The 17,833-nt window shown below is 38.7% G+C and overlaps 1 protein-coding gene across 6 annotated transcripts in view; it reads right to left on the bottom strand.

The window, feature by feature from the left end:
* Positions 1 to 17,833, bottom strand: part of ABCC4 (ATP binding cassette subfamily C member 4 (PEL blood group)) — a 152,339-nt gene that overhangs the window by 112,243 nt on the left and 22,263 nt on the right. For all 6 annotated transcript variants that reach the window (XR_010612358.1, XM_065678058.1, XM_065678062.1 and 3 more), the window contains 7 exons: positions 15,110 to 15,235; positions 10,276 to 10,525; positions 8,797 to 8,901; positions 4,430 to 4,519; positions 3,907 to 4,098; positions 2,217 to 2,311; positions 2,024 to 2,110 (listed from right to left, as the gene is read on the bottom strand). Coding sequence is in view for 5 of the 6 variants with exons in the window: in XM_065678058.1 (XP_065534130.1) it covers positions 2,024 to 2,110; positions 2,217 to 2,311; positions 3,907 to 4,098; positions 4,430 to 4,519; positions 8,797 to 8,901; positions 10,276 to 10,525; positions 15,110 to 15,235 (945 nt within the window). In the remaining variant the exon portion in view is untranslated. The remainder of the gene's footprint in view (positions 1 to 2,023; positions 2,111 to 2,216; positions 2,312 to 3,906; positions 4,099 to 4,429; positions 4,520 to 8,796; positions 8,902 to 10,275; positions 10,526 to 15,109; positions 15,236 to 17,833) is intronic.

Raw genomic sequence — 17,833 nt, 5'->3', positions numbered from 1 at the left:
GAGCTACTGAATGTAACACTCTCCCTACTACTCCCAGCACCTCTGTAGCTGCCACAAAGTCCTCAGAAGACAACATCTGTTTGTAAAAAAGCCTTCCCTTAAGATGGAAGAGGGAATGCCTCCCTTAAGAGGGAGGCATTGCTCAGTTTCCCTTCCCACCCTACCCCATCTGTTTTCTCCATAATATGCTTTTATCTGTTTTGCTCAAACTGATCTAAAGTTGGGGAGGAAAAGTAAATGAAAGTTAAAGAAGAAGCCCAGCTAGTTTTCAGAGTTTCAAATTCTTCAAGATAATCTTATTCCTCTTCATCTCCATACATTTACCAGCAAAACATACACTGTGTTCGCAGAGCAACGATTTCTCTGTTCTTCTATGGTTCTGCACATACAAAAATCCAGACTCCCAGTCTCACAGTAGGATGTAGATCCTTCCAATGTCACAGCCCACATAAAACATAGAATAAATTGAGAAGGCAACCCTACCTCCTTTGCAAGGCACTACTGTACTTTCCTGTTTTCCTCTTTAAAGTGAAAAGACCTTAGACTAAGTGAGAGACAGGTTAACATCTCAGGTGGGTGAACTTTCAGAACTCAGGTACTGATAACAGTAAAATGTTGGAGTTGTAGAGCAATCTTGTGCAGAAACAGAAAACCAGCAACTAAAGCCTAAGATAGCTTCAACAAGCATTAAAGGAATTTGATAGAGTATGTCAACTACAGAAGTAATGAACTCCATCTATCAGTCGTGCCAGGTGAAAACGATCCTGCACAGAATAATGAACATGAAGCCTATGCATCATAAAATTCTTACTCCGTAATGGCTGATGGAAACAAACAGTAGCTATTTGAAGAAATCAATAAAATAAAACAAAATGTGGATGGGGTTTCAGAGGGATCTCTAAAGTTGAAATTGCAAACATCAGTAGGACGTACTATTTTCAAATTTAGATACTAAAACCCTCCCTGCATGGGGAAAAAGAACACAAATGCAACGCTAGTCAGTGCAAATTCTACAACCATTTCTGCAAGACAAGTTTTTATGATTCTCTAGGGGTGGAGAGGAAGGAACAACAGTTAAACCAAATTAATTCATGTATTTGGACAGTGGAATTCAAAGGATGTAAGTATGCTCAAGAAAATGCTCTCATTTAAGGTTTCAACCAAACCCCACTGAATCCAGTCAATGGAAGTTTTTCCTTCTACTCCTAATAAATTCCAGATTATACCTTTTGATACCAAGAGCCGCAGGCTATGAAGAGCAAGGACAAAACACTGGCTGTGAATAACTGGATTATTCTCATACCCACTATGTGCCGTAGATTAGGCAGCTTGAAAGAAGAGACAGAGAAGAGGAAATTCATTGAGAAGGGAACCTGACTTTTAATGAACACTACCCTATTTCTTCAGGAACAGACGAAGGTCCAGTATCTCTGTCTTTCATGTATATCAAGTTTATACATTCTCTTCTCCTCTATTTCTGCTATCCACAGTCACTCTGCAGGCCACAGTTCCCTGTTTCACCTACCCAAAAGAAATATCAACCACTCAAGAACCAAAATGAAAAATCTCTCAAGAATCTAAGATCATTCTATCTTTTTCTTTAGCCACTTGAATTAAGTGCTTATTACTACGCAAATAAAGCTTCAAACTAATAAATGATTTAAAATCCCACCCAATATTATCCTTCATCCAGTAATAATATTCATAAACCCCTAATCTCATGTATGAAATCTGAAGTTTTCCTCAAGAATATGGCATACATTCCCTTAACAATCATTCTAATTGTATCTGCAAAACAGACCTTTACGGGACTTTTAAAAATAAAGAAAAAATGAAAGACACAGAGGAAAAAAAAAACCTATAGATCTTCCAAATACATAAAATAGAGGAAAAAAAATGCAGAAAGTGAATGCATTAAGTTTTATGAAGAGATCCATCTCCCCAGGAATGCTTTCTCTAGGTTTTCTCTAAAGAATTAGAAGGTAACAGTTGTATTTTAAATTAAAATAAAGCAGCAACATACTTTTCAAACAAATGTCTTCCAACTTCAGCATCAACTGCACTCAGTGGATCATCCAAAAGATAGATGTCTGCATCCTGATACACAGCTCTGAAAGGTTTAAGGAAAAGTCAGTATCGTGAAGTCTTGCATTTGTTTACTTTAGTGACTAAAGTCTGATAATTTGTAAATTTTAGAAACTGCAGAAAGCACTAACCTGGCCAGATTTACACGAGCCTTCTGTCCCCCGCTCAGCGTAGCTCCACGATCTCCTATTACTGTTAGGTCCCCATTTGCTAATAATTCCAAGTCCTGTGGATGTGAAAGAACAGATATCAAGATAATTGTTTTCTTAATGATTTTAACTTCAAAGACTGAAAAAGCTGCTTCAACATAGCATTTTCCTATTTGAAATGCATTAACTTATCTCACATTAAAATACAAGGATTTATACTAAATCAAATATCTGCAGTTACTTTATGACTTTGGATCTTCAGCAAAAGATAATTAAGAAAGCAGGAAAAACAGGTGAGATCTTAAAAGTTCACTTTTTCTACAGCTTTACCAGAGGGAAGTGCACTACTTAATTCTCAGTGTTAAAAGGAATAATTATGATGTACAACAGAAAACTAGTTATTTTTTACTAGAACAGAATTAGCTGTCACAATAAATAAAACTGAACTAATTACTATCAGTATATTATTTTGCTAATGTCCCTAAGAACTGTAATGTGTCATTTATTCTTACTGCAATGTATACAAGAGAAACAACCACAACATTCATCACACTAATTTAGTTAATTTACAGGGCTTAGAACTATGAGTAACAGAACAAAATTATACATTGTTCCATATCATAGAATCAGAATGGTTTGGGTTGGAAAAGACCTTTAGACAATCTAGTTCCAGCCCCCTGCCACAGGCATGTCGTATTATTGTATTTCCTATTCAGGAAATACAGAAGTTTTTTTATATTAAGCTATAAAACATATTCTGAAAGGTTTTTCACAGCTTTTCTGAGATACATAAATTTGAAAGAAAACTATGCAGGCAAATCTACCATCAAATATGAAGTGGGTTTTTTTAAATGCAGCTTGCTGTCTTTCAAACTCACTGAAACCTTAAGTTGAGACAAAAACGTATGAGTAACTATCAGCAGGAGATATTAAAACTCTATCTACCATGTGTAAAAACCTTGCACAAGAATTTTCATCAGAGTAATCATCTGCTTTTCACCTGTGTAGCTGCTGACAGGACTATCGTAACATGCTGCATAAAACCATTTTAGCTGCCGTGCAAAATGTCTGTTTCTTGACAAATCTGGCTTAATCCTCTTCTATATCTCATGTCACAAACTCCTTTGCACACAGACCTTTCAAAAATATTTTTCCACAGAACTACTAGGGTTCAGCAAGTTCTCCAATATAAAGCACTAAGATTCTTTTGATAGCTGTTAGCAATGCATAATACATGACATACATTACATTTACCTGAGAAAAACCCCAAACAACATTAAGGTTATTTACAGAAAAGTAGTCATGAATAGTGCTAGCCTGATCGTTTTCCACCTTTCATTGCATTTACACACAGACTTACCTTAATACCAGCAAAAAGCGCTAAACATGATTATGAAATTAAATAATTGGGAATAGCTTTTAACAAATGTATCCGTGCTTCACATAAGCTACAGCTCCCTCTAGTGGAAATTTTAGGAATTACAAGAACTTGCTTTCACACTGTTGCCCTAAGTAATTACGCATGTATCTGTTAAGCGACAGGATTTATTTCACATGCTACTCATAATATCAATTGTATATATTATATATTGCAGCATGTACCACAAGTCTGAAAGGACACCAAGATAAAGATAAGCTTGTGAAAATAAAACATACCACGAGAAAACCATACCTTTTTAAGAGCACAGACTTTTAAAACTTTTTCGTATTTTTCTTTCTCATATTCCTTGTCAAACAGTATATTACTTCTTACTGTACCAGAAAACACCCAAGGCTGCTGAGAAACATAGGCAATTCTTCCAGTAACGTTTATCAAACCTTTGTCTTTAGGCAGCTCACCAAGCACAGCGCTTAAGAGTGAAGACTGGGGAAGAGTAAAAAAGTAAAAAGCTTGCATTAAAGGCATCACAGAGATTGAGCAGTATTTATTGGTACGACAGCATTTTCCACCCTGTCACTCAAACTATTGCTAGCAGAAAAGCACTTGTACCCTTTACACGCAGGCTAGAAGCAACGCACAAAGTACTGCTTGACTCTGAACCATCTTCCCACTCCCAGAAGGACATCTGCCTTTCTTGAATGCCAGTATCTTGAAATGTGCTATTATACAAAGAAAAGAACCATACATTTTCAAGTTTCTAGTCATGTTTAACACTCATAAAACTGCTACAGAATGGATTAAACATTAGACTTACTTTTCCAGCTCCTACAGGACCAATCACAGCCAGTAATTCTCCTCGTCTGACGGTAAAAGAAATTTGTTGAAGTGCTGGGCTTTCTAAATTCTATGGATTTGAGAAAAAGTTAGGCTTCCTCAGTAATGAAATACACACCATCAAAACAATCTTTATAAAACAATGCACACAGATCAGTACAAATTAGCAACCCATATGCCCACCATATTTTCAGGCATACATTCTGCCTCTTCAGTAATTCACACTCTCAGAAGACCCTGATCCTTCAGCACAAACAAGTAACACAGATAAAACAGGATTCAAGGAATAAGGCACCCCAAGGCAGCAGAACCAGCGCTTCCTCAAAGCCCACACATCCCTGCTGCAGCTCAGCACAAGGCTGGGGCAGCAGCTTCAGAAACAAGAGCTTTGTGCTGGCCACCGCACCAGCATTCACAGCTCCAGAATGGCACATCTGGCAACACTGGGTAGCTACACAAATGCTGGAAGAGGGGCAAGCTGAAGTGCTCGTAGAGCCCTAGGAAAGCCAGGTCTGCGTTTGCTCTAGTCAAGGCTCTATCCAGAGTGAAAACAGTAAAATACTGTTTGATTTTATGTAACTTCATCTTGTATACATGGATTCTCAGGGACTCTTCATAGACAACATAGTGGGTTATTTGTGTGAATACATACTACCTTAGGATTGTCTGTTTAACATTCCTTTTTTAGTATGCTTATCCTTTATGTTACGCTACTGATAAGAGCTTATTTCCCAACATATTTTGCACCTCTCCTATCAAGGTTGTAAAAATGCCTTTTTCTTGTGGAAAGAAAGGATGCTCAATGTCTTTAATAGCTAAGGGGCTGGTGCAGCTCCCTCTCATTAAAGCAAAACACCCTTCTAACAGGATACGCCTTTACATGCATCTTAGACCACACTAAGCATGACTGGCACTAAAATGCAAACAGGAAAATGTATGCATTAAAAAAAAAAAAATAAAATGAAGTAGCATTTCTATTGCTATAAATATTCCAAACAAACCCCAGTCTTAAGCTCCAAGAAAGGAGAGCAAGGTGAAGAATATTCAGTATTACTGTTACTTAAGAGCTTGCAGACTGCTTAAAATCTCCAGCCACCTTTTACAGGTCAAGGCTGAAGAGGCCACCACCTAACTCTGCATGAGTGATGCTGCACGACTGAGTTCTAGAACTGCCAAAAGGGGAAGCTTGTAACTCATTTCAAATTATTTGGGAGAGACATGGGGAGAGCATCCACCCATACACATGATGGCTGGGAGAGCTGGGCTAGAACACTTGTCCACCTGCGCCAGGACAGATACTCAGGCGGCACCGTGCCCCGAGCACGTCCCCCACCGCAGCTTCCATCTCACAGAAGCACTACGGGGTTCACAGATCAGAGCCACACTGAGAATCCAAACTCGCGCACGTCGTGCAACTTCTGCTGCTACTACTCATGTCCACAAGGTGGCATCAACGGGGCTTTTTTCCTTTTCACCACCCCTCTCCCAATCGGCATTTTACCATGAGTCCCATTTCTCTCTCCAGAGTACACAGTTGAGGTGCTCAGCTAGTGCCAAGGTCAGGGAAACATTACCGGCTTATGACAGCTGAGTGTGTTTGTGGTTTGGGTTTGTTGTTTTTTTCCAATGCAAAGCTTGCAGGAGGAGAAAAACATCTCTTACTAAATCAATCAGTCTATATGGAAAAAGTAAAAATAAGCTTTCAGACACAAGTGCTTCTTCAGACCTCTTGAGGTTGTGCTTTTGTATTCATCTAAGTGCAAATATACTTTCTCTCATGCTCAGTTGTTTTTTTTTTTTAATATAGATCCTAAGAGCCCAAAAGCATTATAGAAATTTTCAACAATTTTCTAAACTATTACCCAAATGTGAAAGTAGTCTTGCAAGGTGTCAAACACCCTATATGAAAGTAAAGCAAACACCTAAGGGGCATGGTATTTTTTGCAAAATAGCATTCCTTATAATTAAAGGCAATTTGTCCTGAATTCATCACACCTATTTTTAGACACTAAACTGAGGCACTTAAATTAGAGCACAAACTAATATTACAACTAAGTTATCTGACAGCTCATTACCGCAAATGTCCCAGCTCCCCTGTGCCCTGTCAACTATCTGCGTCTTTCACTTCCCTTCTTCTGCCACTTGTTCTTGCCTGATCTTGCAGACAGGTTGGTCATGGGACTCAGTTATCAGAAAATATATCATGTTAAAAGTCATTCGTTTACTGTTGCATTATCCCTCTGAACTGGTTCACCACAGGACCGCAAATATATGAATTAACACCAGCACAAGTGAGGGAACAGACAGATACACAGAATGTGAGGACAGGACACAAGAACGATCCCCTGAGGGACAGCAGCTCCTTAGGTGAGCCTGGGCAGACCTTACATATCCTACAGACAAGAGAAAGAACAATTCATCCCATCTAAGGGATATAAAGATCATTTGCTGCACATAAGGCCTATACTGCTGAGGCTCCACATTTAAGTGACTAAAATTACAAGGGATAAATTTGGCCTCTGTTCAGATGCTTTAATTTTAAATCTGAAGTGGCTCAGTTGAGCAGACACTGTTCTGTAAACTTAAGGCACAGCAGTAAAAAAGCCCTACTGAAGAATCCCCAGTTCCATGCTGGTACCAGACTAGCCTGTGGGACTCCAGATAATGCTTGTCTTATTAAAACAGGAGTGTGACCATTAATTAATTGGTTTTCTTTATCTTTTGATAAACTGCAATACACCATGTTAGCTTGTTTTCCTAAAAGTCTAGCTAATAATCCCTTTTTTTGCTTCCAGTGATTTTGGTTTCATGGGCTGTGGTTTGGGGAGTTATTTTTAGTATCTCTTTTAGCACACAATCTTTAAAGAAATTATCATGCAGCTGCACAGAGATCCAAGAAGTCTTGAGAAACCTTGCCAGGGTAGCAAGCTAAGTCACTTACTTGAGAAAGGACAGAGTATTTTTATTACTCCTTTCCTAACTCCGCTCTCTTACAGCTCATCATCTTTTCAGTGAAAAACTCTATAAAATTACTTTGCATCACTGTAAGAGTATGTAGGAGAAACTTTCTGAGCAGCTCTTAATAGTTCTGGGAGAACTGTTCTCCCATGCACACCGCATTAAATACAAAATTAAAGTTACAGCAGCAGTTTTGTGGGTGCTTTGTTGGTTTGGTGTTTTTTAAAATCTAAAGGCAACCAGTAATTCTAGTTGCACTACCCTGCCTTATGCAATGATATAAACAAGTCTTGGAAAAAAAGAAGGTGTTTTATGGGCATATTATGCAACCATTTCCTATAAATTGTTAACAGTGCTACCTGTGTTGGTTTGAGAAGAAAACAGAGACTAAGAGATACATTCCATTTTGCATTAGAATGTATTCACCATTAAGTTTAATACCAATTACTTTGTAGGAATTCGTTCAATGTCTCAAAGATTTATGTCGCAGAGACAACCCTGAAAAAGTAAAGCTCAATAATACAGCAGTTCTTTTTTGTAGCTGAGTAGTAGTATTATTAGGTAGATTTGCACGTTTTCACACTTTATCTTCCTTGAGACACAGCACACTGGAAAGAAAGTATATAAAGTGCAATATGTGACATGTCTTATTTTCATTACATTTACATACAAAATTCATTTTTAGAGCTTCCAGCATTTGTTATGGAGACTCAAGCCTGTCTTGCGCAAGGATATTGGCAGCTCATAAGACGTAAAATAATTCATCACAAATTGCTGCTTACCATAGCAAATTGCAGTTTTAAAACACAGACAACAGTCAACCTTTGCCTTTCTTACAGAACAGGATACAGAACAGATTTATCAGCTCTATGTTGTCTCTTTTTCTAGCCATTTTGGTGGGTTTGGTGCATTTTAAGCAGAGAAAAATTTGTAGCTGAACAGTCTGAATTAAAATACACAGAGTAACAAACACATGCAGTCTAGTATCTAAAGCTTTCCATTCTAAATAGTATAATATTGAACTGATTCAAGATGAGTGGACTGATCAATATTCAGTTTACAGAAAGAAAAACCCCACATGCTAAGTTCCACCTTACTGTGCTTAATTCCAATTTAAGTATCTCAGTTACAATACAGCCCTGTTAAGAGATACTTTCACAAAGAAACACACAGATACTCAAGTATAATATTCAGGAATAGGTAATTTTAAATGCACTTGATAGTGTTTTCAGTACTACTCTACAGCGTTAGCTTAACACACTAAATAGATTCTCATATACAAAAGGTGGAATACAAAACATTAGCACACTATACATATACGCAGACATGTTTTAGACTTAGAATGACTGCAGTGCCAATATACTTTACATTTAGTAGAAGTAAATTTACCTTATCCCAATAGCAAGTCAAATCCTGAACATGAAGAATGACATTTCCATTATTACCGTGCAGTTGTGGTTTGAAGTGTGAGACCTCATCAAGTATCAGAAAGTTCTGCAATAAAAGAGAAAGAGTTAAAAAAAAAAAAGAACAGAGAAAAGCCTATTGTGAGACTAAGAAGAAAAGGGAACCTAAGCAGCATACAAACACTAAGGGAGCCGGGGAACCAACCACAAACTGATCAAGGAACTGCATTTCCAAAACAGTGCACAACTCCTTCAACAATGTACCTTTAACCAGCTAACTGTCCCCCCCAAACTCCCCCAAAACTGTAGATTTAGTAGCACTGAAGTACTACAGGACTGTAAAAACCACCCACTCAATAAAACAGAATTCCTGAAGCAAATGGACCACAAGAACCCACCCTGACTTCTCCTTGGAACACTGACAAATCTTAAAATTGCTTGATTCCATCTTTCCATGCAAGAAGTGAAAACTTCACTGCAACACCTTAGCATTCCACTGCTTTGATGGTAAAGGCTTATGTTGCTTCACTCAGAAGAAAATGAGGACATGGTAAGAAGCTGTTAACTGCCCTTATTAAGCATTCTCCAAGTGACAAAGGTGGCTGCAGATCACCCAGCCTCTCCTTTTAAAGTCCATGGCATTAATATAGAAAAAAATTAAATTGCTTATGTCTGCATAACTGATTCATTGCACTTTCATTACTGTACTTCTGCATTACAGCCCAGCCAGAGAACCTTTCCTTCAACTTGCATAAACATGCACTTTTGTCCCACAGCCACAGTCCTGGCACACCTTTCCTGATGCCTCATTTATATATAGCTCAAACACATTTAGAAAGGAAAGGGGTAAATTCTAAAGACTTTCAAGGGTAAGAGTTAACACAGTTTTAAGACAAAACCAGAAAAATTCTATCATGCTTTGAATCACAGAGCACAAAGACCTTAAACAGGTGCTAGCAGACAACATTTTGAGAAAAGAAGAAAGATCTTGATCTTAGCAGCTAAGACTTAACAAGTTAACTAACTCAGCTTAGTTAAGAAGTTAACTGAGCTAACAGTTTGCAGACATGAGATAGCTGCCAAAGTCCTACATTCAGTATCTAAGAGGAAGCAGAATCATAGAATCAGAGAATAGTTTGGGTTGGAAGGGACCTTCAAAGGTCATCTAGTCCAATCCCCTGCAATGAGCAGGGATATCTTTAACTATCTGTACGCATGTTCCTCTTACTTCAGAAATGTCTACAACACCTTTTTCCAAGTACACTTCTCTCCTACATTTCAGACAGCCCCAGAATGCACGTCACGTTTTTCACACACATACACAGCAACACATGCAGCTTTCAAAATAAGTTGTTTCACTAGAAATCCAATTGCAAAACTAAAGGCTGCTGCTGTCTGTGACATTAAAACAATGTTAGATTAAGAGAAGAAATCCACATACCATCTAAATCGATAACCGTACCTTGATTCGTCGTATGCTAACCACTGCCTCAGACACTCTCTCAACAGCCGCAGGGAAGAACAGCGTTACTGTCAGTCTTACTGCGCCATACAGGGACACTGCAACAAATACCCGACTTGCAGAGATAACATTGCCAAGTAGTACATATGCCATGAAAGTCATGAACACTGTGATTTTGCTTGCCACAAAGAAGGAGGCTAAGTTCAGTCCTCGAAGGTAGGAGCTTTTCATAACCATGGCAATCTCCTTCCTAAAAATGCAAAATACAAAGTCGCATCAAACTTTCTCGTTACAGTTGCCCTTAACAACTGGATGAGGGAAAACAACTCTCAGGATTTTACTTTCATATCCTTTCTCTTCCCGTTGGATCACCCCAACTCACATGTAAAGAACTGTTAAGTATATTATATGGTAAATAACAAAGACAATTTAAAAGACTTAGAAACCAAGCAGGGAAAATTATTACATTTAATATTTTGGTAGCTATAGAAAATAGTTATTTCTGGGAGCCAGAAAACCAAAATATTTTTTTTTTCTTCCACTTTAGTCAAAGCATTATTTAATTCAGATTCTAATTTGTTCTGAATCTTCATGGGTTGCAGGTAAGAGCAAAGAGGAAAAAACCTCTGTATAAAAGCCAAGCACCCACAAACTCTTTATTGTTTCAATACCAAAATCCAGTAGAGCTCAGTCACAAAACTTTTAAGATCAACACATATGCAGGAGTTGAAAAAACAGGGCAACTTCCAAAGCATCAAGAGTTTACCTACGGCCCAGGCGTCATCATTTTCACACACTAACCTGCGTTACGCTACATAAAAATAATCTTCTATTATTCAGCTGCTGCTCCTCAAGCTGAATCACAGTATTTGCAATATTTCCTTTGACCTCAGTCTAAATCCTCTGTGATTTGGACCCTGCTCCTGGCTTTTTTTTTTCCTTTCTCTAGGAATTCAGGTTCATAATTCAAGAAACACTGATCTGCAAGGCCAATTGTTCTGCCAACCATTACCCTAAATGTGACTGAAGTACTGCACAGACACGAGTCTCCCTCCAGCAACTGAAAAGCTGCTGATGTGTATGTTCTCTATTTCCACTTCAGTTACATTTCAGTTTCCACTTCAAAATGACTCACAAAGTCCAACCCTCAAAATGTTACTGCATTATCTACAATGTGGATGCCATCAGTCTTAACTTCGTACTAAGATAAGTCTTCCTTTATCAAGAGCACTATAACAACTTACTCCTTCCTCATGTATCCTGACTACCCTGGATTTGGAGAAGGCTGAGGTTCTGAATGACTTCTTTGCCTCAGTCTTCACTGGCAAATGCTCTGACCACACCACCCAAGTCTTGGAAGACAGGCGCTGACACTGTGAGGATGAAGACCTTAGGCCCACTGTAGGAGAGAATCTGGGTTTGAGATCATCTTAAGAACCTGAACACGGACCAGTCCATGGGCCTGATGAAATTCATCCACAGATGGGTCCTGAAGGAGCTGGCGAATGAAGTTGCTAAGCCACTGGCCATCCTATTTGAAAAATCATGGCAGTCAGGTGAAGTTCCCGATGACTGGAAAAAGGGAAATATAACCCCCATTTTCAAGAAGGGGAAAATGGAAGACCCGGGGAATTACAGACCAGTCAGTCTCACCTCTGTGCCTGGCAAAATCTTGGAGCACATTCTCCTGGAAGGCATGCTAAGGCACATGAAAAACAACAAGGTGCTTGGTGACAGCCAGCATGGCTTCACTAAGGGGAAATCCTGCCTGACCAATTTGGTGGCCTTCTATGATGGGACTACAGAACTGATGGACAGGGGTAGAGCAGTTGATGTCATCTACCTGGACTTCTGCAAAGCCTTCGACACTGTCCCACATGACATTCTTGTCTCTAAATTGGAGAGACATCAATTTGATGGATGGACCACTTGGTGGATAAAGAACTGGCTGGATGCCCGCACACAAAGAGTTGTGGTCAATGGCTCAATGTCCGGCTGGAGACCAGTAACGAGTGGTGTCCCTCAGGGATCGGTGTTGGGACCAGTCTTGTTCCAACATCTTCATCGCTGACATGGACAGTGGGATTGAGTGCGCCCTCAGCAAGTTTGCTGATGACACCAAGCTGTGTGGTTCCATTGATACGCTGGAGGGAAGGGATGCCATCCAGAGGGACCCTGACACGCTTGTGAGGTGGGCTGATGCCAACCTTATGAAGTTCAACCATGACAGTGCAAGGTCCTACACCTGGGTCGGAGCAATCCCAGGCACAGCTACAGACTGGGCAAAGAAGAGATTCAGAGCAGCCCTGCGGAGAAGGACTTGGGGGTGTTGGTCGATGAGAAAATGAACATGAGCCGGCTTCAGTGTGCGCTCGCAGCCCAGAAATCCAACCATACCCTGGGCTGCATCAAAAGGAGCGTGACCAGCAGGTCACAGAATCATAGAATAGTTAGGACTGGAAAGGACATGATCCTGCCCCTCTACTCCGCTCTCGTGAGACCTCACCTGGAGTATTGTGTGCAGTTCTGGTGTCCTCAACATAAAAAGGACATGGAACTGTTGGAACAAGTCCAGAGGAGGGCCGCGAGGATGATCAGGGGACTGGAGCACCTCCCGTATGAAGACAGGCTGAGGAAGTTGGGGCTGTTCAGCCTGGAGAAGAGAAGGCTGCATGGAGACCTCATAGCAGCCTTCCAGTACCTGAAGGGGGCCTATAGGGATGCTGGGGAGGGACTCTTCATTAGGGACTGTAGTGACAGGACAAGGGGTAACGGGTTAAAACTTAAACAGGGGAAGTTTAGATTGGATATAAGGAGGAAGTTCTTTACTGTGAGGGTGCTGAGGCACTGCAATGGGTTGCCCAGGGAAGTTGTGAATGCTCCATCCCTGGCAGTGTTCAAGGCCAGGCTGGACAAAGCCTTGGGTGACATGGTTTAGTCTGAGGTGTCCCTGCCCATGGCAGCAGGTTGGAACTAGATGATCTTAAAGTCCTTTCCAACCCTAACTATTCTATGATTCTGTGACTTTATCTGCTTGAAATAATATTGAATACAAAATTCTGAAACAATTTCTAATTTCCCAAATATTCTGGCAATTCTCAAGGAAATTCTTCATCATTTTTGATTACTTTTCACAGTAAGATTAGAAACTCAAGTTATGATGGTACAATTTGAAGTAAATTTTCACTTAACAGAGAGAAGGATGCAAGATGCTCTACTGGAAAGCTAGTTAAGCAGCTTTCCCACTATATTTGCCAAATTGGCTGAACTGACAGACTTTTAGAGTTTCAAAGACATTTTTTCAGCTTAAGGGCTCACAAACTCTGATCTCCAGAGTACAGTGAAAGAACACTTGTATGTAAACTATTTGAATTGGGTCTAATTCAATTACTTCAACAATCCTGGATGAAACACTTTTCCCACCCTCTAATAATCCTTAATAATCCTCTCTACTATCTGCAAATAATCAGCAAGTTCTTTGTGCTACTCTCCATAAAAATCAGATAAATTACAGCCTACCCGCAGGCTGTATATAATATACTACATGGTCTTAGGGCACAAACACAAAACCAATAGGGACAACCACAGGAAAAAAAGAGCAATGGACGAGGCTCAGATGTCACCTTAGCAACTGTCAAGGGCCACTGCAAAATACTGGGCAATAAATCACCTGGCTGAATTGAAGACTTAACTACAGTTTTCCACAGCAAAGTTAAAGAAAAGAAAGAAGGCTCAGGATGTGTTTTGGAAGAGCTTCTTTCTCTCCGTCATTAAAAAGGAAGCCTCTAACGTTAACAATGCATTGAATTTGGAAATCTAAAGTTTAGTGATGTGAGTATGTCTACTGAGGAAGCTTTCAATCAAGAAATATCCTCCCTGGCTCCACGCAAGACAGCAAAGCTTTCAATCAATCAAGAACATTCAATCAGCACATGATTCTAATACCTGAAGGAGGAAATTATTATGTGCATGGGAAGAAATGTCTCAGGAAACATTAGCAAGTTTGCAAGCCTGTACATACATACAAAGGAAAAAAAAAAATCCTTTACAAAAAGAGGAATTCCAAGTAAAACAAATAAAAAAAAAAAAAATCAGAATCTACAGCAGGATAACAACCTTCTACTCATGCCAGACATAACTTGAAAATTAAATGAGAAATATTCACCTGAACTACTTATTCTTTAGTACTGAATGCTCTCATACCGTTAAGTAAAAGCACAAATACTGATTGAAAATGGAATTTAATGAATTCATTTTCATCAGGTACTGACGGACCTCAGAAATTAAATGTCTCAGGATACCAACTCAGCTGGCCTTGCCATTTGAACAACTAGGGCGTTTCTGCGCTGCTGTCTTTCTCAGCTCCACCTTCCCAGACGGCTTGAGCAATACTTCAAAACACAGAAAGGGAAGCAGAGTACTACCTGCAGATGCTATCATTTAGGACAGAAAGTCAGATTTCATATATTTCTCAGGAGGGAAATGTCTTGCTTCTTGGCTACTTGTTACTAGTTTATACAACAGGGGATAAAACTGTTTAATTACAACTACTGCAGTTTATCAGTTGCTGGTTTTAAACACAGCCATAAAAGGAAGCATAAAAACACACACAATTTATAAATATCAAAGGGTTTTTTTTCTTTTTCTGTCCCATTAGATTATATTTTCATCTCTTCACTCTAAAACTATAGAAAGTTCTAAAATAAATAAATAAAAAAAGCCAAAGAAGCTCAAGTAAACTGCACTTTAAAGTACAAAATAATACCATTATTGACACAGAAAAAAATGGAAACAGATATTGATCATATACCGAGCTGTATCTTTCCAAGATTACCTTCTTAAACCATTCACAAGTTCTGCAAATGATTTTTCCCAAGCATACATCTTTATTATCTTCATGCCACTTATGACTTCATTCATGGTCCTAATTCTGACATCTGTTAAGGCAGCTGTCTTGCTTCTGTAAATAGCACAAAGTAAAAATTCTCAGATTCTTAGAAGAGTATTTACAATGGCATAACATACTCATATTAATGAAGTTTCTGCTTTGACTTGAATAGAGGATTCATGTAATTTTAATTGCACTGAAGGGTCTTCCTAAAACAGCGTCTTAAAGCTGACACACAGCAGAGAGACTTAGTGTGTCTGTATTCCTGGTATCCTCTGTTCTCAGCGAACTAAGTTGATTTAATGTTCGGTTTTATGTCAGCTTGCACAAATACATGGTATTCTTTGAACTACGTTATTTGTGTACAAAAAAAAAACACAAAAAAACAACCCTCAAAAGAAAAAAAAACTACAATTATAGAATTTAGGACTAAGCAAAAATCAGAGAATTACTTTTAAAAATTGTTTTGAAAAGCCAGAACAACAGTCCTTCTCATAAGACTCTTTTGATGTTGTTAAAGAAACTTGGCCTCTGTGTGTGTCTTTTTGAGATTAACTCAAAAGCAAAGATTACTTAGTAACAGTACATGAGCTATAATTTAGGAGAGCTAATCTAGATATGGCTTTAACAAATTAATATTATTTAAGCATTAGTTGCAATTATCACTAAAGTAAATAATCTATTTTAGTTCCACATTATGTTTGCACTGCTGAACAAATGGGGAAAAATATATAATTAAATAATAAAGTCACAGTTTTAATTAGGAAAAAGCATTGAAAGTTAGACGCCACATAATGAATGTACAAACCATGCTAATAAAGCCTATTACAATTCTGAATTCACTCATGTAGATAAACTTACTTCGCACATAGCGAGCTAAGGCCTTATTTTGATAAAACACACCTCCCCCTGCTGGATTTCTTATTTTTGTACATAGCAATGAAAGTTAAGATTCAGAAATCATATTGAAAATAAACTAATAAACTTTTAACAAGCTCTTCAGAAGGGGTGAGCTGGGGTTTGTCAGCTTAACCCGCCTGCTTGTCAGATTTCTCTGACGCTCTGGAAGAAATAGCTATGTTTAAAACACTTAAGTAGAAAGAATTTCAGGCGCCTGCTCAACATCTACGAAGAACAACTTCTCAACACCAGCATTCATAAACGTTGGGATGGCTGAAGCAGGGTATTTATGTAAGAAGAAATATTTATACAAGAAAACTAACAAAAGCAATGTAGAAACTTGGCCCTAATACAACCAAGGTTTCTTATTAAGACTGAGGAAGACAGCTTTGCCTGCACCAACTGTACTGACATGAACAAGATTATCTTTGCTAAATCCTCTTTCCCTTTTTCAGAAAGGGACAACAATAAGAAAAACAGCTCCAAGACTGAGAGAGCTCATTCTTTCCTCCCCATACAGTCACCATCACAGTAAAAGGCAAAACTTAACATATATTGTTCACTCTTCTGCAAGTGTTCGAGAAGTCCCCTTTATGACACTCATAAACATCCTAAATTAAGCAAGTTGCAGAATTTTTTGCTTTTATGAGGCATATTTGGTCAGTTTTAATCATGACTGTCTCAAGTGACAGACTCTATCTTCCAAAAAATTAAAACGGCTTTAAATGAGAATATGACGGTTGCATGGCTAAGCAGAGAAAGGATTGAGTTCTGTGAAAAAAATATATATACAATGGTCTTCAGTCCAATAATTGAACTATTTCTCAAATAATGTATTAAGTCATGTATTTTGTAAAATTTGTAGTACCTCTGCAGGTAAAAGCAACACTGCATAATACACTGCATACCATTCTATAGGATACTGAGTCTGTGTCTCCAAATTCCTACAGCATTGAAGCTCATGCCTGCATCATACGCTGGTGTGCATGTATATGTTTACAGGACTGGGTCACAAGTATAATGCTGAATAATAGCACAAATTAACTGCCACACTGAGTGTGTCTGGATTTTAGTGAAAGCTTTAATCCTTAAATTACTTCTTCATAGGCCGATTTCCTTAAATCCATGCAGATTCCCAGCAACTGCCGTGTGAACACACTCATCATTACAGAGCTGGAATCCACGTCAGCTTTTCCATTAACTCCTTCTGTTTACGGCACATTTCTATGCACATGTAGACAAGCAAAAGTTTTTCTACTTAAGATTCTTTCCCTTGCACTGCATCCAAACAAGTGGCTGTTAATGAATGGGGGAAAAACCCAAACAACACTACACTGCCACTGCTTAACTTTAAAAATACATACCTTTGAGAAGAGATTTTTGTCACCTTGTTGTCTGACCCTGGACAAGTCCCTTAATCTCTTTGTGCCTCAGTTTCCCATCTGTAAAATGGGGATAATAATGCTTACCATCATGGACAAGGCACTGGTTAAGTACTAAGTATTTTAACTACTGACTCAAAGCCCAAAATCTCAAAAACTTAAAACTCAAAAAATCCCAACAGTGAAGTAGCTCGATACTTATGCATGCATATTACACATGCAGTGAAAAGGCACATGTAAGAATATATTGGAAGTGTTCCACAGACAGGTTTTGTCATAAAACAGCATGAAGAATTTGACAGAGAACACTGAATGGCTCATTATTTGAGAAACAGCCCATAACTGAAGACTATCACAGTGATTGCAAACAGAAGGAAATCTACAAATT

Source organism: Lathamus discolor, chromosome 4, assembly GCF_037157495.1.
Source record: "Lathamus discolor isolate bLatDis1 chromosome 4, bLatDis1.hap1, whole genome shotgun sequence".
NCBI classification, from domain to species: Eukaryota; Metazoa; Chordata; class Aves; order Psittaciformes; family Psittacidae; genus Lathamus; species Lathamus discolor.
The sequence above is the reverse complement of the archived record's forward strand: the minus strand, read 5'-3'. Positions and strand labels throughout refer to the sequence as shown.